The sequence below is a fragment of the Buceros rhinoceros genome, unplaced genomic scaffold, assembly GCF_000710305.1.
Source record: "Buceros rhinoceros silvestris isolate BGI_N320 unplaced genomic scaffold, ASM71030v1 scaffold25447, whole genome shotgun sequence".
Lineage (NCBI taxonomy): Eukaryota > Metazoa > Chordata > Aves > Bucerotiformes > Bucerotidae > Buceros > Buceros rhinoceros.
In genome coordinates this window covers 10,514-35,904 of record NW_010421921.1, presented here as the reverse complement: position 1 = coordinate 35,904, position 25,391 = coordinate 10,514, and the positions used below count along the sequence as shown (strand labels likewise).

Here is a 25,391-nt window from a genome sequence, read left to right as displayed (position 1 = left end):
CAATGACTATACAACTTGCACTTTACTTTGTCCTCTCACACTTATTTTTCCCAGCATATACATTCATATAACTTATTGCATACAATCAAGATGGCTGTTTCAACCCCAAAGGAAGGCCAAAAGGCAATGGGAGAGCTGGACTGCACACAACAAAGCAAGCTTTCCATACACAGGACTTCTCCAGACTAAGATACTCGCTAAGAAAAACGCTTGCAAACAACTAGGACAGAAAATACGGAAGAATGGCTTGGAATTGCCATCTCTGTATTAATTAACAGTGGTCCAAGTGTCCTGTTAAAAATGTGGAATCAGCAAGTTGCACAGGTTATAAGTCAGACTGGAATTTAACTTAACAAGCAGTATCTTAATAAGCTAGTAAATAGAGTTCTGAATAATTACCTGTTCCAAGTCTTGAAGGCATTGCTGGCTCGCTTAAACAGATAACCTTCCATAACAATGCCATTGGCTGCATCTACATTGTATTCTAGTTTAGTATCATCACTGGAATAATCCTGGTACAAGGGAACAAGACAAGAAAAAGACATTGCAGTTTCAAATGAAACTTCAGTTTGGACAGTATTAATGTCAAAAAGAGTAAACATTTAAGAATAAGAGTTACTAAGAATTTTGCCTGCAACACAACTCTCAGCCCCTGACAATTTTTTTTTTTTTAAAAGCATTTTTAGGAGATTAGAAGGTTGATTTTTACTTGACCTGCACACAAGGGGAATATCTTGCTCTAGTGACCTCTATGGCTAAGTAGAGGGCAAACATTACTGACAGAGCATCTCAGGATGATGAGAGAGCAACTGTCTGCTCAAATGGTCTCACATATATTCCACAGAAAGGGGAGAGTAAGGCAGAACAAAAAGGGCAAACGGGCATTAGGAGCCAAAACTGAAAAGCAAGTGCAGCCTGTTGCAGACCACTGCATAGAGCCAGTCATGTCTTGGCATTTTCTTCAGCTCTGTCATCTTCACAAGTGAGCTGGATCAGAACTGCGATGACAAGTAACCAAATAAAGATGCTGCTGTCAGTTATCTCTAAATTAAAGGGGTCAGAGTGCTGGCAATGATGACAAGAACTTAGCAGTATTTTTTCTTAATGATCTTTGACAAGAATATGAAGGTAGAAGTAGGACAAGGGAATATATATTTCAATCACTCTAGTCACAAATGATAACAGTTAATAACAGTCAATAACAGCTTTATGAGTTTTAGAACGGCTAACTGCTTCACATCTCCAGCAAAGGTAGACTAGGTAGTAATACACGTGGTGATTATTTGCTTTCATCTCTTATCTGAAACAGCACGGACTTTTCCCAGGGAGCCACAGAGCTCAGGTGGGAGTGGGAGGCTAACACCTACTAGGGGTGCAAGAAAAAGCACATAGGGAATGACATCATCCATCATAAGCTATGTCGACAGACTGAAATAATATATACGCTATTATTTAATCTCACTGTTCATAAAATATCTCCTTAAAGTAGACTAGCAACATGCGGCTTCTTCCCCTTCACTGGGGCAGAAGAGACATCACTGAAAATCAAGTTTCAGAACAAAAGGGCCATGTTAAATACTGAAGATGCAGGACATTTCCTAACAACCCTCTCCCAACCTTCAGCAGAAACTTTTTGTAAATTACAAACATCAGCTTTGTGTGAAAAGTATGTCTGTAAATTTCTGTTTTGTACTTTGCTCCTTAGGAATTTGTCTATACATAAGGGAAATGAGGCTGCACCAAAAAAAAGTCACCTTCAAACCCAATATCATCAGGCCTGTGTAACAGCCCAGCCTGCACGCAACTTTTCTGCTACACACAATGTCTACTCTCATACATGCAGTTTGGTCCAACCTAAGGTTAATTAAACACGACAGTGAAGTGGTTACAAACATCAAAATGGGTCCTTCACACCCCCAGGCCAGCACAGCACCAAATTTCATAAAATTACTCACCATGTTTTCAGCTACTACCAATCTGAACAGAATAATTAAATTTTAAATGTTACACCTGGATTTTTATTAATTCACTGGCAGGGTATCAGTGCAAAAGAGTTCCAAATGAAAAAGAAACTATCCTATCACTACCACATACTGATCGAAATAAAAACATAGGTTGCAAATAAAAGCTTGTCAAAAAAATCACAGCTTTGTACATTAGTTATTCAGCGTTCTACAACTTTGATTTTCTGCCTGTTTGCTAGATCAGAACACGATGAGCATTAAAGACTTCACATAAGCACAAACAGCTAAATATCATAGTACAATTTTAAGTTATGACATACACAGTCAAACTGTTAAAAGTCCTTTTGTTCTTTTCTTATCCTTTAAAAAACAATAAAAGGGAGAAAACCCCTTTAATCACAGACTTGGACATACTCATGTCACATTTCCTCCCGCCCTCCCAAAAAACTGATAAATTACTCTAACTTACCAGCTCCCAAACGTAATGAAACCTGCTAAAGAGTTGCATCTTCCTGCCTCAGTGATGCCTGCAACTCCTTGTCTAGTGAAAGACAACACACATCCCCTCAGTTTTTTCTGTCCAAACTTATGTAATCACATTTCCCTCCAGGTTAGGAAAACTGCTGCAGAAAATGCAACTGCCTTCTCCAGCAAATCTAGATCTATGCTCTGAAGACATATACAAGCATGACAGGAAAATTCCTTCGGATCATTTATCAGGCTACAGTCCAAATTGTCTAAATACTGAGTCTTCCTTGTCAGATGAGCTTGGTGCCACTTTGAATGGCTTCCCTGACTGACTTCCACCTTTACAGAGCAGATAAAGACGCACGAGTATCCAGACAAATGCCTAATATTTTCCTAGCTATACATAGCAAACTACCAGCTGGGGGAAATAAAGCTTCCATATGCTTTATCTATAAAGCATATAAACTTAATTGATAAAGCTGTGATCACAAAAAAGATGAACAGACAAAAAACCCCACACTTAATTTCAATTAAAAGGATAAAAGCAGAAAAGGGAACTAGATAAGCCACGACTGATCTTACGGGCTCTGCTATTTTATAATTAAAAAATAGGAGAAAAGCAGTCACATCAGTTTATTTTTATCTTGGCACACGGAAAAATGAATCACAAAAAATAATCAGGGGGTGGAGAGAAATACATCCATATCTTTCCAGTGTCCTGCATAACAGATCACATGTTAACAAACCCAGTCACTTTATGTGATTCAGGATTTTGTGTTCCTTAACATGCAGCTGAAAAAGACTGAATTTCAAACATTATCTATATACTAATCGGGTGTCAATTAGGACTAAAGTACATTTCAACTACCCCTCCAGGACTCCCGTTCTTGGCAGGCCCCGGCCGCCCCGTGCCCGGGTCTGTGATGTCTGGAGGTAGAGCAGCGACTCTTTCACGGGCACCCCCTTGCCGTGGGGAAGGAGCTTGCGTGTCCTTGTGAGGTTGAGAGCTGTGCTGGTGGTGGCATGTGCCTCCGGTGGGGTCTCCCAAGCCAGACCGGTCTCAGCTGAAGGGTCAGACAAAGTGTGTCCACGGGCAGGATGGGGTCACTAGCCTTCGGGCAGCCATCCTAGGAGAAGGACAACTCTAACCCCAAACCCGGGCAGATGGAGCTCGTTTAGCCCTGTAAGGCTCATCCATCTCAGAGAAGGATACCCTAACCAAACCTATGACCCGAGGACTTCGCTGTCACCGTCCAAGCTCGCTAGGCCCTGGCAGATGAACCTCAGGTGTAAAGGGTGGAGCCAGTTCCACGCATGCTGCACCTCACCTAAAAAATCCACCGCACAGGCCCGAAGGGTGTGCTCATCGCTTACAGTGAGTGTGGGAAAAGCCCTTCCCAGATCTTCGTTCGTGAAGCCAAGCCATGATGACTGACATTTCAACTAACCAGAACTAAGAAAATTCAGTTAGCATTATGAAAGTTACACTGAAGTGCTACATCACACATTTCGTTTGAATTCGAAGGAAGGAACATCTATGGCTTCTATTCTGATACTCATTTTAAGATTGGCCAGCTACTGCAAGAGAAACACGTAGAAGCGGGTTATATAAATGAGGCATACAGCGTGCTTTCACGCCTTGTTTTTTTTCTTTAAATGTCCATGAGGGATGGCAAACCAGCTGGCAATGGAAAAACAACTTTAATTTCCACTATTAATACTAATCTGGTGGTCACAATACTTACTATTCTTGACAGTGTTTCAGCGAATGCACTTTCACAGGAACTTATACTGGATTCATTTCATAGCTTCCATGTTTTCTGTTTCTCCACGTATAATTTTCTTGTTACCAAAACAAAAACCCTTACACTTTTCAGCAGCCGAGTTTTAGATTTACTTTCAATATGAAGATTGCTAGCAGGTCATGAAAGCTATTCAAGCCATTTTACCAGTAAATCTTAGGGAGGGCGAGTGATTTTATGAACATGTATTCAGTATGTTTTTTACATGAGAGAAGCAGAAGTTTTTTTTTTAAAGGTAGTAAATGAGGGAGCATATGTACCAAAGAAAACACTAATGTGAAAAGTTACTCCAGCATATACCAAACCGAACACACAGATTGTGCAACCCCCAGTTTAGAAAGTTGCTTCTGTTCCCTTCCCATTGGCAAAAGAGATGTTTGCCATGCTTAAGTTGAAAGACCCTTGAGGAAGGTCTTAAAACAACAACAGACACAACAAGTGACAAGGTTTACAGTCCAAGACAAACTGAAGGAAGGTGCGAGAATTGCTCAGCATACAAGTCACTTGAAATACTGCCACACCTTTGCTTTTTGAGTTCGCATTACTTCTCAGCAGCAGCTCTGGTTTATGCCTGCTTTATGACAGTGCTAGCATCTGGTTTCCCATCTCTTTGTTTACTCAAGATGTTAAAAATTTTTCATCTTGCTCCAGCTGTTTCCTGAGCAGTTCTTCATATGCAGACTTTTCTTTAACGAAAAATGGATTTGAATGCAACAAAAACTTTCTGAAGTTTAATGGACCGTTTTCTCTGTATAATTTCCCTCATTTTAGAAAATATTAGCTCTGCCACAAACCAAAAAGGCATAATCTGGTTTACAAGTCTAACAAATTCAAAATTATTTCAACACGGTACTATAGTGATTGGCTGCAAACTGCTCAGAAAACAAGAGTTACAAGTATTAAGTGATGCTGACACTGACACCTCTCTTTTGACATGGATTCTTCCCTATAAAAAAAAATATTGCAGAAAGTTCCCAGAATGATCACGAAATTTCCAAATTAATCCATAGTATGTGCTGCTCCAGAGTAATACAGGAAGAATTAATTCTTACACTAAAAAAGTGTTTCCTGCATATTTTCTGAGTAAACAGAACACAAAAGCTAAAACAAAAAGATCAGTCATCAGTTCTCTTAAAAGGGAAATCAAACTATAGCAGTGTCCAAGCCCTTCCATTACTTTTGTATTAGCCTCTCAGACAACAGTCTAATTAACCAGGATGATGATTGTAAAGAAAAGTGAGATGAGTTATTTAATTAGTGCAATTATTCTGCATGCATATGCACATACAAGCAAACATAGGTAGTGGTTGGGTAGGTGTGTGCATATGTGCACTTACCTATACATTTCAGAAAAGGAACTGTTCTTTATCCACCCAATGAAGAAAAGGCATCATTCTGAAGCATTAGATTAAAACTTCAGTGTATTAAATGCATATAAATCTCACGGAGTATTCAACACAAGAAGCAGAAGTAATCATAAAACATGGAAGGATTTGGCACTAGAAGATTTGGGAACATACACCTAAGAGGCAGCCCAGTGGAAGGCAGCGTGACAAGCCATGAGAAAGAGAAGAGAGAACAAGGTTGCCATCCTGCTCAGGCTGACCAGATGACAAATAATGATATAAAGAACAAGATCCAAGGTCTAAGGCAGTTCAAGATTCTGAAATCCTGATAAGTTTGAAGCAAACTTGGGGGGAAGGTTGGGAAAAGCAAGTAGGAGGAAACAAAAAGCAAACATACAACATGAATCGAGTTACAAACCAAGAAAGTGATTTGACAAGCTGAAAGAGGAATCTCCAATAAAGCACAGCCTCTAAAGCCTAGATGCAGTAAAAGAGGCATTATAATCACAAAAACGCGTCAGGGACTGCACTGATAAGAACAGGAGACAACACAGACAACTTGAAACACAGAACTTTAGAGGACAACAAACAATACAATCTGACCGCCCTGATTATGTTTTGGAGACAGCATAAAATTGCCATTCAATTAAGGAATCTATAAATAACCTCATTATCGTTGCCATTTGTACTAGAAAACAAGAATATTTATAGCACAGATACGGATTATCAAGTTTCATGAAGCTTAAAAGTTTCAATAACAATTGAGATTATTAGAATGTTTACCTGTAAAGCAGCCTTAAGCAGCATTTGAAGAAAAAAACAAAGACTATAAACACCACTGGCAACAGCAATGACCATAATTCACCGTAAAAAGTTATTATTTCTATGGCCAATTAAAAGATAATTGCTCATGACTTATCTTTCACCAAGCACCACTGTTCTCTAAGAGTAAGCCCCTCAGTCTCTGAAACTAGGCCTAGTGAGCCCCAACAAATGAAAACTTCAACACCAACTTTGATTCTGAAGTTTCATCTCTTTCCTATTTCCCCTTTCTTCCCCTCCCTTGGCCATAGTTATCTCCTGCCTGACTACAAACACAGCACGTCAGCACTGTCCTAAAACCCATCATCATGGCTGCTCAATTGCAGTTACCATGATCCTAATGCTTCCCACCAATTCCTGCAGGAATGACAGAAGGCAAAAACATTTTCAGCAAGTAAAAATGTTACTTTTTCCCATTAGTATTAATATCGACTCCTATTAAGGCTACCTAAATTATAATCTTAGAGTGTTTTCATTCCTCAATTTACTCATCAGATTTCATTTACATTAGGCTTTCTTTTTTTTTAATTTATGCCACCTGAACAGATACAGAATGAATGTATTTGAATGAGAGTAAGAAGTGCTGCATTACCTTTCAACTGGTATCTAATCCCTTTCAAAAGTACCTGCAGTATTAGCTCACTACTGGAGAGTTCAGTGGAAATATTTATAACTTCTAGCATTATACCTGCAAAACCAATACTGATCTAGAGCTTCTGAAACATCCAAACAACAGAATTCAATTCCCCCCACAACAGTAATGACCTACATTTTTCTCAACAAGCAAAAATACAAATAATTGCACATACCATTCTTCACAAAAGCAGCAATTTAACGTTATCATTTTCCTATCTGTGTACAGTTGAACACCCAACATTAGACAGCCTTTATGAAAGTGTACTTTTTGCTCTTTACACACCATAGCAGCTGCCACACTGCCTCAAAGTGCTGAACTCGTATTTGGCACAGTCCAGAAAGTGATATATATGACTGCAGGGCTGTGCAGCATATACACCTCTTCTACAGACACACAGGAGAGAAAACCAGCAACTTTTACAACTATGTTTAATCCCAGATGAATTTCCCAGAATTCTAATGAACGATTAGAATCCCAGCATTCAAATAAATTCTACTGTTCTATTTATGTTCAGTCAAAACCAAACATAACATTCTGTTCTGTGATATAAAATGAGTATCTGCAAGCCAGCCCTACCCTTACTGATGGGTAAGGCTGTTTCTCAGCACTGAAGATACACAGTTCTGATGCAAAGATGCACTGCTGGCGAGAGATGCCAGAGACACAAGAAACGTGTGCAGTCTGCCTTTACATTCTCCCAAGTACCTTTTGTTGAATAGTGGAGTGCTTTTGCTCCATATCTCTCTTCTCCTTTGCAGCATCTACAGCCAACTGATCCAGCTGAAAAGAGAAACATAAAATTGGATCTTTAGATATCGAGAGAAATGTGGCTCAGTAGGTTTCATAATACTGACAAAAAAGAACACATTATGTCTAGACACTGCAAGGCTTTTGCTTTATCTGCATAGCACAATTACTTCTCTGGTCACAAAGTGTTTACCTTGAATAACCACTGAAGCCTTGTTTAAAGCACTGCACTAGCATCCTGAATTAACCTCTACGAAAGGTGTACATTTCTTGTAAGCCTTAGAAGAGATGTTTCAAAGAACAGCATGGTGCCAAGCATATGCGACTCCGTACCGCATTGGTGCTCCGTCTCCGATGAGAATGACTCATGCTGTAGCTGCTCTTGCTGGCTGACTGGCCTATGCAGCAGCACTGGCACTAGCAGCAAAAACCAGAAGGGGTGAATGATAAGTGATTCTTCCCTTCCACAAAGCAGGGGAAACTGCCCCAGCCAGGCTTTTGTATCAATAGTTTTGATCAGGCCACCAGCAGTATTTGAGCAAAATTCCTTGAAAACATAGGTAGAACCATTCAAACTGTTTCTAGTTTCAGAAATAACAATGTGACTTTGCAAAGAAGAGAGACTATCACAGCAGAGAGGATTCAAGTCAGCATCTGTACAAACCCTGGGATAATAAAAAAGACATTACCAAAAAAATTGCTGCAAGCATGACTATAGCACTACCACATAACCTTTTTTGCTTTAAAACCAGAAGGCAGGAAATTTAAGATATCCTCTAAGTAATTTTTTTTCTTATTACAGACGTTGATGTTTAAATAAGAAATATGGTGAGACAGAGGGCAGAGGCTGCCTAAAAGGCCAGTTAGGTTAGTACCTATGCGACACGCCATGGGATCCGACGAACTCCTCCTTCACCCAGCCTGTAACACAGGACTGCCATGAACCGCCCCTGCACAGCACCTTGCTGACCAACCATACAGATGCCATACTGAACACAGCAGCACAGCTCACAGCTTTACACCTGCGGGACGGACCTCATTCTACTCCAGGCCTAGAACGAGACTAGGAACAGCTCTCAGGCTGAAGTCAGTCACGTGGCAGAGGGCACCGTATGACTAATAGAATCTCGAATTCACACACAAATAGGATCGCCTCCACCCACTCTCAGAACCACAAGGGAGAACCCCTGCCAGCTCTGGCCATTTTCCCCAGTGTTTTATTTCCCTTGCTTGAAATGACGCAAATGAGAGAAAGAGAGACAATAACTGGCTGTTACACCCTCATGCTACAATCTCCCACAATTAAGGAGAAAACAGATAGTTGGGACATCTGGATCCAATTCCATGCTCTGTTAATTTTCTTATCTCTTCTCTCCCTGGCTCCAATGGCTAAGAGCAGTTTCACACCTTACAGGTATTTGTGAACCTGGACACATTAAAGACTGAAGTGTCCAGACAGATTTACGTAGCAATATGACTTAAAAAGATAGGAGAGACTCTAAAGCAGAGACCGGGCTGCCATTGTGCTCAAAGACTGTCCTGTGTCAACAACCCTGGGAAATTCGTTCTTTTGTGATATGGATGATAACTGGTCCACAGGCTGTTCAAGACTTTATAGGAATCAAGTTTCTTGCTAAAACTCAGGAATCTGCATATGGCCCCAGGAAATTCCTCCTCCTACTCTGCTAGATGAACAGAAGATAGCCACGATCAGATTAGGGCAATTACCTCTAATTTATCTTAAATACAAGTGTTTGAGGATACATTTACCATGGCACAACTGCCAAAACAAAGTTCTTAACAGCAGCTCACTTAATCATTTACTCTTTTACTATCAAGAGAGCAGCATTGCATCACTTCAGTTTCCAAGCTCAGTCCAGAATTTCTTCTTTTCACTCAAGTGAGCAGCACATCAGCTGTCTTAAAGACCAAGAGCATACAACTATCAAGGGCTGAGACCAATCACACAAGTAATCAAAATCCCAGCCGTGACACCATTACTGGTTAGCCTTCAAAATACCAGTTTTTTCAAAATGTTGCATCTACTGGTAAACATATTTTTATAAACATATAGTGCTGTAAGTTGGTATTCTATAGACAACTAAGCCAGACTAAAATGCTGAGCTTTTGGAATAGCCATCTCAGAATGAAAATTCAAGTAGATTTTCCTCTTAAACTAATACCACATTTTACGTGAGAAGTGCCAAATACCATAGTTTCCATACAAAAGTTTATATGACACTTCTGTGCCATTAAAGATGTCTGTTCAATGCTCTGATTCACCAGCAATCCTATCCTGACCTAAAACATCCAGAAAGCAAAATTGCTCAATTCTATTTCCTCACGTAAATTGGTTATGAAAACGCAAAACAAGATAATTAAAAATTATAACTATGCTGTTTAAAATCAATTTTAATACTTCAAGTGCTGTTAGACTTCCTAGTTAAGGTCATGCACAAAATGTACCTGGGAACGAATACTCAGTTACCAACAGAAAGAATCTGTCAGTGCTTTCAGAAAAATCTAGCAAATCCCTGTTTCGTTATGTCACAACATACCTTCTCTCTGACCTGTTAAAGGCAGAGGCTTTGACCACTGCAAAGCCACTAAGGGTTAAACTTTACGACCTATTTACAAGTCTGCTTCTGTCACGAAAAATATCCTTTCCTTAAATGCCAAGATCTGCCACAAAAGAACAATGCAGCAAGTTGTACAACTTTAGGGTCTTCAGACTACCATTGCTACAACTGCAATGTATTTTGAACACTCTCAGCTTCAGATTTTCTAAATTTACCTCCTTCAGTTGCTATGATACCAGCACCAAAATGCATGTTACACAATACTCCTTACCAGATCAAGCAAAAGGATGACCAGCCATTCAAAAATAACCTTGTGTTCCTTGCTGATCTAACCTCAATCAAACAGAAACATTAAAGCCTAGCTGCTAGCATAAAACACTACCAGATCCATAAGTTTTGTCTCCTTTTCCCATCCTCTCCTCCGCAGAGGTCCAGGACACATGTTCTATACTATCAAAACAATCCTCTTCAACATTACAACCTCAAATGGAAGGATGTGAAAGAATAAAAGGTACAACTAAGGACAGAGTCATGTGCACTTAAGCCTTTCAAGTGTCACTATTACACCAAACACGGGGGCTGTAGCCGTACAGCCACCTCCTTCTGTGATGGCAACGCCAACTCAAGCAGCCTGTTTCTCCTCTCAGCTCTATCACCCACTCGCCACACGAACACACACACACAAGCACATGCCTCCCGGGTGTGTGTTTGTACAAGTAATTGAGAGCCACAGTAGCCTGACTGGGGACTAGTCTAGCAGAAAAGTAACTATTTAGACATGTGATCATTGGGAGATAATTTCTGCAGTTCCCAGTCTGCTTCACTGCACACACAGAAGCAGGTTGAGGGGCACAGATGACAACAGCACTGGGGCAGGAATAACCAGCTCAGAACAACATCATCTCTAGACATTCAATGACACATCTACTTGAGATGAATGAAAGAAATGTTTGCTGTCGTTTATTTGCTCTTGTATCTGGACAGACACGTCAAATTTGGCTTGACTTTGTTTTGTGCATCAGTAGGGAGGTGGCAATAGGGGATTTAGCATCAATGCAGTTGTTGCAAGTCCTGAGAGAGGGGAAAAAAAAAAAAAAGTGTGGTACAAATATTTCCAGGCCTATTCAACTTGCACTGAAAACAAATCAAGTCACTGCTGAGTCTTCTTCCTGCACCACAGACAGATCTTCAGCTCAATATTGTATGTTCTTAATTTACTTTGCATTTTCAGTGTCTCCTGTGTGCAGCTGGCCATGGTCCATCCAGCCTTTTCATGAGTCCCTCACTGACAACCCAGAAGTTGCAATTACATGCTCTTAAACAACAAAACTGGGCAAGAAAGGATCAATGTATGAACTTAGTTTTGCACTACTTATTGAAATCAGACTTCTGGTTTATGGTCTAAGTGGTTAACATCACTGCTATTTTTGTCACATTGTGTAGTTTATACTACTTTTTATTGTTAAATATATTCATAATATGAATCATATATAAAAAACTGTCCTGAATACCATAGAGTACCTCAACTGGTACTGCCTGGCTATGTTTAAGTATGTAACTCCTAAAAGTAATATTCATTTTAGTAAACACACAACTTTCAGTTTCTAACTATTTTTATTCAAACAACTTACAGTGTATTTTTATGCTTTGCCTTTAGCACACTACAGTTCCCTTTTTGTTGAATAAATCTATGAGGCACCTGATGTGTATGCATGTATCAAGTTTTCATCCCTTCCAGCGTACAGTTAAGACATTTTAAAATAATAATTTGTTACCTGTGCACCAAGATCTTTCATGTAGGGCTCCAGTTCACTAAAAAGATCATAGCCTTGATGGAAAAAAGCCAGATGGGCATACATAAATGATAACATCTAGAAGGAAAAAAGGTGTATTTTTTTAAAAGTATTAATATTTATCAGATATCACACACAAACTTAAAATACAATTCCAGCATTAATTTCTGCTCTCATGTCAAAGAACCAAGCCAAAAATGTCAGGAATTAGTTAATAGGATTAACGAAACAAATCTGCTTAAGGGCAGAAAACTACTTCTACTCATGTCAGCTGAAGCTTCTGTTAACTGCTGTTTAACTAGGACATGTAAATTAGAAAGAGGCTACATAATATTCCTACTAATGATCCATAAACTATAACCTTTATGAACACAGCTGAGAAGACTGTCCAGTCTTAGAAAAGCAAACAAGTCGGGAAGACACAAAGCAGAATGGTAAGCAGCTATAAAGCCGTGATCCAACTACAGCTTTTGGTATGTAAAGGCATTGAGGAAATTACGGCAGTGTAACTTCAGACCTTTGAAAGAAAAGCACCATTTAATTTGGCAGTCTCTGCCTCAGTGAACTTCTTACAGATAACGTGAAGCACAAGAAGGCATACGATCAGAAGAAAACTAACATGCCGATATAGCTGTATGTTAACTCAGCAGATACCATACTACTGGGTATTTAATATTACAATATGCCATTTACATAAAAATACTACTTTTGTAGAAAGAGCTGAATCCATCTTAGAATAGGTAAGTAGCACTTACTGTTTATACATGAATATAGCAGACCTAAACAGCAGAACTCCTGGCAAAGTTCAATTTTAACTGTGAAACACATACTAAAGAGTCAACAGCAGTGAAAGCCTTAAACTGTTCAAAACTGAACCAAAACAATTGCCAAAAACAGTCAAGCATCTATACCCAGGTATAGTAAAGCCCAAACTGATGTCACCTAAATGCCAAACTGATGTTTTGATGAGTAAAAGGACTGAATTTTTAATATACCATTTTGCAGTCACATTTTTAATTTCAGATGCATTTAGATATTTTCTGTACAGAAAATAAAGTATCTTACCGACTTCAAGATTTCTGCTCTCCTTTTAGACTGAAGAACATTGATCTAGGAAAAACAAAACAAACAAGTAACTTACTTTATTCTGCTTGCAGATTTCCCCCACAGAAGTGAACTTCAAATTACTTCCAAGTAATCATAGCAAAGCTTAAAACACATAGCAGACTTCACAGATAGCTTCTTTTAAAAGAAGAAGTGCGCTAGTTTTGTCACGATATTGAAGTGACGTAATCAGAAAAAGCTTACAAAGCTAGGATTTCACAGTGATAATCACAACTTTCTTATACTAGAAGGCAAAAAATAAGACATCACATACTAGCTAAAAGTAATATAATACACATTTCAAGCAAGGAAAATTGGTACCCATTTCCACAGATTGAATTCAACATGTTCCAATACCTTTTCCGACAGTATGAGCTAACCCAGCCCACCAACTCCTTGAAGAAACTGCACTCAACAGCACTGTCTCCTGCCAGGGGAGAGGGAGGATGGGTTTTTTTTAATTTTTCCTCTCGTGCTAATACTGTCTATATTGTCCCAAAACTGGGATATAGCCCCTGCCTCTAAAACAAGTAAGACCATAATAGTTTCAATAAGTAACTTTTCTTATGTAATCGCACTTTTAAGCTACCTGATGAATAGTATTGCCCTGGAACTTAAAGAATTTCATTATAGAGAAAAAGTAACTTACTTTTAACATTCACGTAGTTGTTCTATCATCTTTGCCCCCTAATCTTTAAGGTTGTCCATCCAGAAATACAGATCGTAAAGGCTCCATTTAGCAGAAACGTGCATGATCTTGCAATTTAACACCTCTATCTCAGTTTAAAACTCCAGCAAAAGAAATAAACTTCCTGAAGCTATAATGAAAACCAGACTGTACCTCTATACTTAAATAGTGAGTATTCTGGAAAACTTTCTGCAGTAAAAATAATTAAGATTTGTTTGTATAGAACACTCAACTTGCAAGACAAAAAAAAAAAAAAAAAAAAAACCAAAAAGGAAAGCAAAGGTTTTGAAATGCAGTTGAAAGCCAACATAGCTAAAAAAGAGATCATAGCTGTAAAGGCATTTTTCCAGAACAATAATTGCCCACATAGAAGGAATTCCTGAAGACCAATCCATTTTTGCCTGCATTAATAGATGCTATAACTGTTTCCTGTCAACTTTAAATGCATCTTTACCACAAGAACTGCTCATACATTGAGCATATGAATTCCAGGAGACAAATGATCTGCACTTCAATGCACTCATGAGGATCTGACCTACAGTAATGACTGCTGCAATTTGATGTTAACATCAATTATCAAGTGGTACATAATTTACACTACTTTTTAAACATGAAAATGAGCTTTGTCCTTAGTGTTCAAAAGGCAGGAATTCAGCGTTGACCACTGACTGTTCTCTGCGTGCAAGCCTGGGCTGATCAGATCCATTCCACTTCACCTTTCAGTGGCAATTTAAAGAACAGGGAATCACAGAATGCTTTGGGTTGGAAGGAACCTTCAAAGGTCATCTTTGAACAGTGAGCAGGGACAAACACCTGCAGTGAGCAGGAACACCTTCAAATGGATCAGGTTGCTCAGAGCCATGTGCAACCTGACCTGGAATGTTTCCAGGAACGGGGCATCCACCACCTCTCTGGGCAACCTGTGCCAGTGTTTCACACCCTCACTGTAAAAAGCATTTTCCTTCTGCCTAGTCTAAACCTTCCCTGTTTTGATTTAAAGCCATCACCCCTCATCCTGTCAAGAGCCTTTGCTAAAAAGTCTGTCCCCACCTTTCTTATAAGCCCCCTTTAAGTACTGGAAGGCCACAATAAAGTCTCCCCAGAGCCATCTCTTCTCCAGGTTGAACAACCCCAACTCTCTCAGCCTGTCCTCATAGCAGATATGCTCCATCCCTCTGATTATATTTAATGTCCTCCTCTGGATCTGCTCCAAAGATGGTAACATCTAATATAAAACCAACATAATTTTAAAGGGTTGTTCTGTGTTTGATCATAGAACTCCAGACCCACTTAGAAGCCCCCAGCCCCTTGTGCCATCCGAGCTGCAATAATCCCATTTTGCTGTAGTTGTGGTAACTATGAAACAGACAAAATTTAAGTATTAATAAAAAAATTATTATTTCACGGTATTCAAAGTACAAGCAGGACAAAGAACACCTCTCAACATTCTACAGGAGACTTGCACTAAAAAGCAAAAGTGTACTTATGTTCTTGGATTCCCCTGTGGCACAATGCTGAACTCCATGGCTTCTAGACCAGTAGGATTTGTTAAATAAAACCCAAAGCAAACAGCTGAAATTGTAGTAGCAGCCAACATCCTATACCAGAATTATTCAGGTGATTTGTATTTTTTTGGCTGGGTTACAATTTTTACTTCAAATATATAAGGAACTACAGCACAGCCATTCATGAAATACATTTAGATAAGTATCAGGAAAATACTGTTTTTTTCAAAATTAATGTTCAAATTGAAAATTAAACTGTGTCATTACAACAATGGCACTGAAAACCGAAGCATGAAGCAATAAGTATGCATCAATTAATTTTACTCAGATTTCATTAAGAAAGAGAGTACTTGCAAAGTTACTGCTTTTTCACTGAAGCTTGACAGCTTCTGAGAAGCTTACAGCAAAAACTTCTAAGGGACAGATCTAACTCTGTGTAACTGATGGTTTAGAAAAATAACTTTTACTGCTGCACTTACCTGAAGAACATAATCCAGAGCTATGTGTCGAAAACATTTCCGTGTTGCGGTTAAAATATTGGTTGCCTCCTCTACTTCGTGTTGCTTATTTCTTTGTACTTGGGCATTTTTTACTAGAGCATTCTCTTTTTCTTCACTAACTTTTTCAAACTGTTTCTTTGCATCTTTAAATTTCCTAATATCTCTAAAGAAAAAGGAAAGATGGATAACAAATGAAGTTCAAAGCATGAAAAAAGTGTTTGTAGATACACTAGACTGTGCTCATGACTGTTATAGCCAGTTTCTTTGTTTTAATTTTCTTCAATAAATGCTTGATTCAAATGGAAAACATACAAAGTATGATAGGAGCTTCTCTTCCGAAGAAAGAGCAACATTGAAATGTAAATTAAAGCATCTCCAGCTTACTGGGGAAAAGCTTTGGTGAGCACTTTCTTCCTTAAGCTTAGACAATGGCAACATATAAAATCAACCAGCAATTCACACTATTTCAACGTTTATGGATCTAATACCTCACAGATTCGAGGTTATTTCTGACATGCTTTAATACGTATTTTTCAATTTATGGCCGGCAATTTTCAAGAAAGATGTTTCAAGATACCACTCAAATCAGATGTTTTTAAATTCTACTTCACCTATAATTTTCCCGTTACAAGTACAAATTAACTTACTCTTTAACAAAAGTCTGAAGCTGTGCTTTAATTGATCTTTGGGTTTGGTCAAACAGGATCTGAAAGAAAAGCATTACTGTGTAGGTCAGTAACTTAGGTGTGTTCATACCTTTTCATTTTACACGTACACGTGGTTATTATGCAGATGAGAATTATTATTAAATCTATGCTTCTCTAATATCAAAACATAAACCCCTTCAAATTAGTTTTGAACTAAATAAAAAATAAATAAGGAATAAAATAAGGAAAATAACACAAACCCAAACCCTTTTGCTGGCCTTTTCTTAAAGATCACAGTTTTAAGGAGAGACCTCCTGGCATCTTATTCTCTCATCCTGACAATGTAAAATATGCCACTTTCATAAAACATCTTTATTATGATTATTAAATAGTAAAAAATACTACTGTACAAGCAACAAAGTCATTTTTTCTAGGGTAACAACTTTGATTCTTATAGACCTTCACAATTTAACCAACAACTAAAAAGACAAATGAAACCATAGAAAGAACATGCTCTTAACTTCTGGCAAAAACCCACGAACTGAAAGGAATGCTGAAATTAACACATGTGAGTAATCAGTGCCACCTCCTTTACATAATACATCTGTAAAAAAACCACCCACTGTTGAACTGCTGAGAAGAATGTCTGCTGCTTTTCCTAAGATAAAGCATGCTAAGCCATGCTTCTCCAATTTCTTCTTATTTGGGGAGGTGGGGTAGAATATAATCTAACCATTCAAATTGTAAAGCTTGAGAAATCTGCTTAATTTCCAAGGCCAAAGCATACCTGAATGTCAGACAATTTGTACTTTCTCTTTTGACCCCAGAAACTCTGATTGAGTAATGAAAATGCACATTCCTTCAGTTCCACAGCTGCCCTCTGAGCTTTAGGACAGAGCGGAACAGGTCAGTGGCTATGGGACAAACCCTTCTGACACTTCGTGATGTGCACATCACAAATGATACCTTGATTTCCAACTCTCCTATGCTTCCCATTCTGCATTAATGCAAGGCATGATCACAAAAAGTAAAGGGGTGAAAGAACATAGGGAAGAAGTAGACGGCACGACTGAACAGACCTCTTTCAAAAGGTAAAGATCTTTAAGTCTTAAATAACTTTATTAAAAGAGTGAGTCAAGAACTCAAAGATTCACATCAAAAAGTGTTTTCTTTAACCATTCTCAGTCTTATTTTTCCTACTCACAGAATTTGGGAATGAAAAGCCACGCAAAGTACGGACAGCAAAACCCTTAGCAGCTTGTTTCTTTTCTCTAGACACACCGAAGGAAGGAAAATGTGACTGGGTTTAAGTCATCCATTAACAATGGTACTATATTCTCGATCCAGTTTTCATTTTTGAGGTTTTCAAGACCAAATGGAATAAAACCCTGAGCAACATGCTCCAACTTCAGAGCTGACCCTGATTTAGGCAGGCAGCTGAACCAGACATCTCCTGAGGCCCCTTCCAGTCAGAACTGTCTTGTATTTAACAGTAACAAATGGAAGATTCTGTTTGTATTCCCACTTCGGGAAACCAGAAAAAACAGACAACTAGAATAGGTAAGGAACTTTGCCAAGCTGGAAGTCACGCTGGGACTACTCCCACTGCTGACATTTAAGCTTGCCAGCGCCTGAGGAGTGCACAATCAAAATCAATACAGAAAGATCATGATCAGAGGGGAACTCCATTGATTAGTGGACCCCCAGAAATACGAGCCTTCCAATACTGCTTACAGTACCGAAGAGGAAAAAAGTGCTAGGCAGAAAAATACATACACATTGTTCTCCATAAAAGAACAAAGTTCCCAGACCATGATCTGACTAGATTTACAGCCTTTCCCACACCAAGTCTAAGAAAGCTGCTATTTGCCATATGCTGTCAAAGCTACTCCCCCAGTGCTGAATCAGCAAAGATGCTGCATTAGCCTGGTTCCCAGCCTTAGTTGTAGCAAAGCCTCCTATGAGAAAACTGTCAGTCATCCAGACCTCAGTGGGACCATCTCCTACCCTTTCCCTCCTTCCTCTGGAGGGGGCCTGCCTCTGCTCTTTCTTCCTCTAGCTTCTTCTCACTCATCGTGGCTCTCCTGCCGGCTTGGTCTGATGCTCTGAGCTAGTAAGTCCTGCAGATTCATAAAAAGCACCACAGGACCACATCATGCCTGGCAAAGCTCTACATCAGAACACCATAACATGCCTGACTTCATGTTTGTGCCTTTTGCTAAAAGCTACTGTTCTACTCTATACTGGAGCACAGAAAGCAAGTGGAGGGGAAAAATAAAAGGCAGGACAGAACATAGAGTGGTCCTACTTCAATTTGCAAAGAAATCTTTCTTTCACGTGGCGTGTTCTTTGCATTCTGCCTCCAAATTGCCCTACAGGGCGAGTTGTGCTGTGCCAAGTTTTACCAAAGCACTGCAAGCCACAATCATGAAGAACAGTAACAGCAGCAAGACTATAGGACCCAGGTCAAATGTGGCAAAAAAAGGTTATCACATAGCAAAGACATGGTTAACCAGCAGCAAGAAGTGCGGAGAGTAGGAAATAGGGACAGCCAAATGGACTCATCTGCTCAATCTAATCTGTAGAAATCGACATGAAAGGAACATTTTCTCCCACTTCTGCTGCTTTGAACCTTTGCACTAGCTTCTCTCTACCAAAGTTCACTGCCCACTTACTCCCCTCTTTACAGTTTTCGTTATATTAGTTGTAGACATGTACAGCTCATAATGGAAAGGAAAGCCATCTCAGCAGTACTAACCCACCTCCCATGTTTCTCTTCCCTTCTAAAAGCATGTATTAAAAAAAAAAAAAAAAAAAAAAAAAAAAAAAAAAAAAAAAAAAAAAATCACAGTTTAGAGAAGCTGAGTTAATACTAACAAACTTAACTTCAGCTGAAGCTGTTAGAACCACATTCTCAGTATCTCATTCCATTTTAAACTCCTAGTTGTATATTAAAAAGAAAATTGAAGTGGCCTACATACTTTCAGCACTTCAGAGTCACTTCAGTTGCTTTCCAGCAATTTACTGGAAAAAGAAAGAAAAGCAGTAGGGGCTCAAGGAAGAGGAATAAAATAAAAGAATGAACACATCCCTTTGCCTTTCAGGATACAAGACAAAACTCTTCAGAGAAGAAAAAAAAATACCAGTTTTCAATCCAGGCAACACTGAGTTTTCTCAGATGAAGTTTGACATGCTAAAAATAATGATTAGTCTTAAATCCTAGCATTTTCTGCTTTCTCTACATGCATCTAAATCTGTCATACTTCCAAAAAGAAAACTACACACAAATCAGGAGCGCTTCATTTTCTGCGTTATTAAAAATGGCAAAAAAGTAGAAATTATGGCAAAAAAGTAGAAATTATTTCAGTCCAGTAAATAAACGTGCTCAGTTTGTCACTGCTGCTCCTCAGTTTGATTGAAGATGAAACAATCCAGTATTTACTGTGACTTACAGCACTGAGTTTTAGTGATGTTTACAAATTCCAAACAATAAATAAAGACAAAAATCTGCAGAAAATGAGATGTTTATAAATACTTTATAAAAAAAAAGTAGAAACAAAATATTTAGAGGAACAAAATGGGAGTTATTTAATACTACTTAAACCATGACTTCACAAATATTACCAACAAGAAAAGCTTTAGCACTATTCTGTTATCGAATATAACGGGAGGCAAGCTATCAGTGTCATGTTTCAGCTAGAAATACTTACATTGTGATAATTGATCATTTCCTGTAAGGTGTCAGAGAACTTCGTCAGACTGGTCTGTAACAAAGGAAGTGGAAAACAAAGTTTGTTAGGCCCTACTAATTACACAGCATGAAAGCAACATTTCAGAGGTTTACAGCTCTTCAGTAAAGAGCCTGGAACTGATTTTCCTTAGCATAATTATTAAACTAAAACTATTATGCCAGAAGGAGAACATAGGGGTAATATCAAGTAAATCTATTAAAACTACAAGCAACAAACACATTATTGCTACCTACCTATATATAAAGAACCAAACTGAAGCAAAGCAGGAAAAATTCAAATTAAATTGTCTAAACTATGGGAAGTTCATGTAATTTAACACATTCATTTACAGTATTGAATATTACATTATTTAGTAGTTATTTGCGTTTAATACTTTAATTCCAAAAACCCAGTTAACACATAATCATCAGTACACACACGTGTGTGTACATGCATGAACTACCGTCTCTGTCGATACACTTGCCAGCACTGTCATCAATCTGTACAATCAATGTCTCCAACACAGAAAACCAAGGTCCCTGATATATTTGGGTAAACTGCCGATTGCTTACAGAACAAAAGCCTACTTGGAATCAAATAATGTAAGTTCTAATAGTTTGCCATCACACCACTTCTAGCAAGTAGATTTCTAGACAACAGCAGCTCCAGTTGCACGCAGACTATACTGAAGTTCACAGGCACTATCTAATTCAACTAGTGTGTGAAGGAATACACGTGTAGATCGTGTTCTATTACATAATACACATGAAATATCGATGATATAGAGATGTGCGTGTAACTATACCTGCATATTACACGATTTTATATCATTTCATTCATTTATATTAATGTATATCATTTATATTCATTTTGGAATACCAAAAATTTGGTATTCCCAATTAACCTAACAAGTCAACAGTCTGAGGTTACACCACAAAATGGTCTCTGTACACTTAAAAATTTAAATTTCTATGTATTGGAGAGTGCCAGTTCCAGGACCCAAGATATCAAGTCAGGAAATTTAGTTGCAGAGAACTGGCTCTTAGGATCTCATGACTAGAACCCCTTCATTTAGCAAAGTAAACAGGGGCAGCTGTTCACAGCTTCAGCCTGCCTTTCTCCACTCCTAAGGTGACTAGTCCTAAGTTAATACATATTTTCTGGAATTTGGAAAACTCCTGCCATCGCAGGTTAAAGCTGAACCTAAACAGCACAGAGACTTGCAGAGCACCACACTCAAAAAAGCTCACTTTTAAGAAGTCTCAAAGACAAAGGAGCAAAAAGGCAAATAGTAAACTTCAATCACTTCTCTTGCCAACTGTTACAGTTCACCCTTCTTAAGTTACGCTTCTCTCCTTCCATCTTCACCTCTTAAAGAACTTACCTCAACCAATGCATCTTTACAGGAATATTGTGCAAGGTCTCGAATTCCATTCATGAACTGCTTGTTGGCTGTACAGAATGCTTTCCCAGTATCAATCATTGCAATACAAAGCTTCACTAGCTAAAAAGAGGAGAAAATTACTAAGTGGAGGTTTTTTGTTTTCTTTTGTTTTACACCACCATATAAACACGAAACGCACAGAACTTGGTTAAGTCTAAGTAACAAAGAGCCCATATTCTGTGAAAAGCTCTCTACTGTCTAGTAAAACACTACTCTAGGTCAACTAATACGCCACTGAGAAGGCTACTACTCTTAATTTTTAAAGTATTATTTTATTTGTTTGATTGTTAACTGAGAATTTGCACATATTTCAAGAGACAGGGCTGTAGGAGGGCAAAAAAAAGCATTTTTCAAGGATGTTAGACAAATGTTCATGAAAGACAACACAGAAGAACTTGATCCTGTGTTGGGGCAATGAAATCACCCAAGTGACCCTTCTCCCTTATTTATCCAGTAATTTTTAAGTTGACTTAGATCCTCTTAGGAGAAGAAGAAATCTGAGTATCATCTTCCACATTCTGATCAATGGCCAAGTTGCTTTAACACTGGACAGAAAAATCACCACCAATGTGATCCCTTTTCCTGTCACTTTTGCTTACGGTTCACAATCCTAAACCCAGCATCCTGTCTTCCACAGGAGAAAAAAAAATGCAGATAATATAGCCCAAAGTCACAACTGCAGGCCAATAAAACTAAGCTTAGTAAAAATAACTGAGCAGAAGTTACCAGCCAAGTCTAGAAAAATCATTACCCTCAGGCCATGGCTACTTCACCTCACACAAGAAGCTTCGCTTTCAATTTAAGCTTTATACTAGATCACTTACACTCTCTATCACCATTAAACTACTTAAAGACATACCTTACGTACTTGGTTTCTTGTCAGGGGAGCGAATGTTTAGTTTTAAAGACTACTGTGACACTGCCTCAGGCTGAAGAGTAATACTACACTTGAAGCTTTTACATGATAGGAGGGTATATTTGGCACTGCCCTGCAAGAGGCTGGGGGCAGAGCCCTGAATAATGCCCCTGGAGGAATTTGAGTCTTTCCCCAGAAATGAGCCTTTTAGACTGGTGGAAAACACAAACTTCCAAGACAGATTTTTCAAATCCTTTAAATACTTATATGGTTTAATCTACCAAAACAGATTCATCAACCCTACAGTAAAAATGTGTCTCATATCCATTAGTTACACCAAAATTCATACCAAGTAAAAATTGGGTATCTTAAATGTATTTTGAAAGATCAAATGGTCACATTACTAGTCCAAAAGCTAGAAATATTATGACAAGAAGTAACAAAGTCTTCAGACTTGATACTGATTTTATTTCTTTCTGCAGCCAACTCACAGCTGCAGGAACAAAACTTCACATTCAAAAAGTAGCTAAGGAGGTGTCAAAAGACATCTGCCTACCACACTGAAACATGGGCAAGAAATAATTTTAAACATTTAGCATAAAATTCTAAGGAAAGGAAACTTTCTACAGATGTAAAACCAAAATAATCCACCCTAAAAATACTAGCAAAGGAAGATCAAAAGCTTCCAAATACTACTGGTTAGAAAACCAGTAAATGGATTGTGAAGTATGGAAAGATGCTACATATAACCTTTTACATCCATGCACAAAGCATGGCAAAAAGCAGGATGAATTGATGCTAGTTAAGTCCTCCAAACAAAAGAGAAGGATCTATATACCTGCCCTGCTGTGACTGTGACGCAGACTACCAAAGACAAAGAGCATTGACTTTAAATCTCGAAAACAAGGAGTATCCAGATGTCCTCACAGTACACAGCTATCACAAAACATAAGCTCTCAGCGCACGGAGGGCCAGCGCCTGGCTCTCAACTACCATTCGTCTGCATGTGGCTCCCAGTTGGGGCTGAGTCACATGAGTGCGAGGGGGCCACCGTCAGGAGGGTGTTGCACAACCCAAACCCTCAGCTGGGGGAGCACACGGGTTCCCACTGGCTGTTGCTGCTGTTATCCAAGCTCGGGTCTCCGAGGTCCAGCTGTGCACTCAGCCCAGATGAGGTGCACTCAATCCCTCTGCAAGAGCAGAACTCTCTTGCTCAGCCACTGCTGCTTCCCAGCTGTGAGCTTTTAAACAAAAACTACATACATCTTTATGTTTTTCAGAACAGACCTTACTGAATTAAGAAGCTTACCTTGTCAAGTTTCAGTTCCAGTTCGGTCACATCTCCTTCTACTTCTTCTAAAGCTGCCCTGCATGGTTATAAAATGTTTTCCTTTAGAACTTTATACAAAAAATACACTGAGACTGGGGGGAAGGGGCAGCAACACGTTAATTTAACCCATTTATTGCCATCACAGTTTCACTTAAACTTCAACTACAGACCAGGATAGATTTGAGAACCACAAGAACTGCAGAAAATTTGGCAGTGAAAAAAAAAAACTAAGAAAAATTGCGTAAGAAAATCTACAGCAGTGATAATGAAATTTTATTAATCCTAATGTTTGTCACATTTAAATAGGTTTCCTCTACTCCTGTATAGCAAACAGTCTCTGTTTGAAGATAATAACAAAGGAAAGAAATTTAAAGTCTGAGTGAAATTTCTTAAGTAATTCTTTTGGTGACTCTACTGGCTCAAACCTGCAAACCTACAGCTATTTAATGAATGACCCTGCAAATGAGATTATGAAAAATATCACATTTGCCATGAGCCAACTGACGTAACAGTAAGTTCAGATGCACACCTGGTTATATCATTTACCTCTAGCCTAGACTGGCTGCAGCTTTCAGACCAGCCAAACCTTATGTGCTAGTGAAAGCTGCTTTCATGAAGCATTTATAAAGTGCAACTTTTTTGCTTGAGAGCAGATGTTTCCTTTGACACCTCCTTCCTTGCTTATTGTAACCTGAAAAAACAGAAGACTCAGAAAGGATGACACTCTGTTCAGAGAGTTCATGAATATCGCTGTTTCACCAGGCTATTGCCTTGAGTATACTATTTTTTGGCAACAAATGCCCTTGCTTCCATCACAGGGTGCCTCATTCATTCAGTCATTCCAGCATTAACTGTTCATGGAGACACACTGTTCATCAGTAGTAGTCCATCTTGGGGGGGGGAAAAAAAAAAGTAATAGGAAGTTTTCTGTAATGCTTTTTGGAAAATTGGATCAGATACATTTCACTCCTACAAAAAACTTTCTGGAAAAAGTGAGACAGGCAGGGAAGTACAACTTGGAGCAGGAATTAAAGCCAGTTTTACCACTGAGGGGTGAGTACACAGAACCACAGCTTTACTGTCTCTTGCTTGTTCCATTCTAGTTCACATGAGTTCAAGCCAAGAACAAAAAAAAAAAAAACCCAAAACCTGGATCAGACCCCAAACTCAGGAAATGCAGTTTTTACAAGAACAGTCCTGAAAAACACTGCCAATTGCCTTCAGTTCTCAAACATTAAGCATGACACTCCCAGCCTTTTGCAGATTTCACTAACGCAGCTGCATTCCAGTTTCTGTATCTAAGGGCATTCCCACAGTTACATCCGAGGTTCTGTATCTACACACATTCCTTCCTGTGCAGTTACATTGCAGCTTCTGTCTCTTCGCTAGCTTCAGACAACGAAGGATTTCAGGCAACATCCACGTCTC

General features: G+C 38.8%; 1 protein-coding gene across 1 annotated transcript; it reads right to left on the bottom strand.

The window, feature by feature from the left end:
- Nucleotides 1–395: 395 nt before the first annotated feature.
- LOC104496715 (arf-GAP with coiled-coil, ANK repeat and PH domain-containing protein 2-like) lies at nt 396–24,000 on the bottom strand (the record flags this gene model as incomplete). The annotated part of the gene is made up of 9 exons (XM_010139874.1): nt 396–512; nt 7,745–7,819; nt 12,141–12,236; nt 13,224–13,268; nt 15,935–16,118; nt 16,603–16,661; nt 20,313–20,366; nt 21,718–21,837; nt 23,943–24,000. Coding segments are annotated over 9 exons (808 nt in total), but the record flags the coding sequence as incomplete, so codon positions are not given.
- Between the last annotated feature and the right edge of the window lie 1,391 nt (nt 24,001–25,391).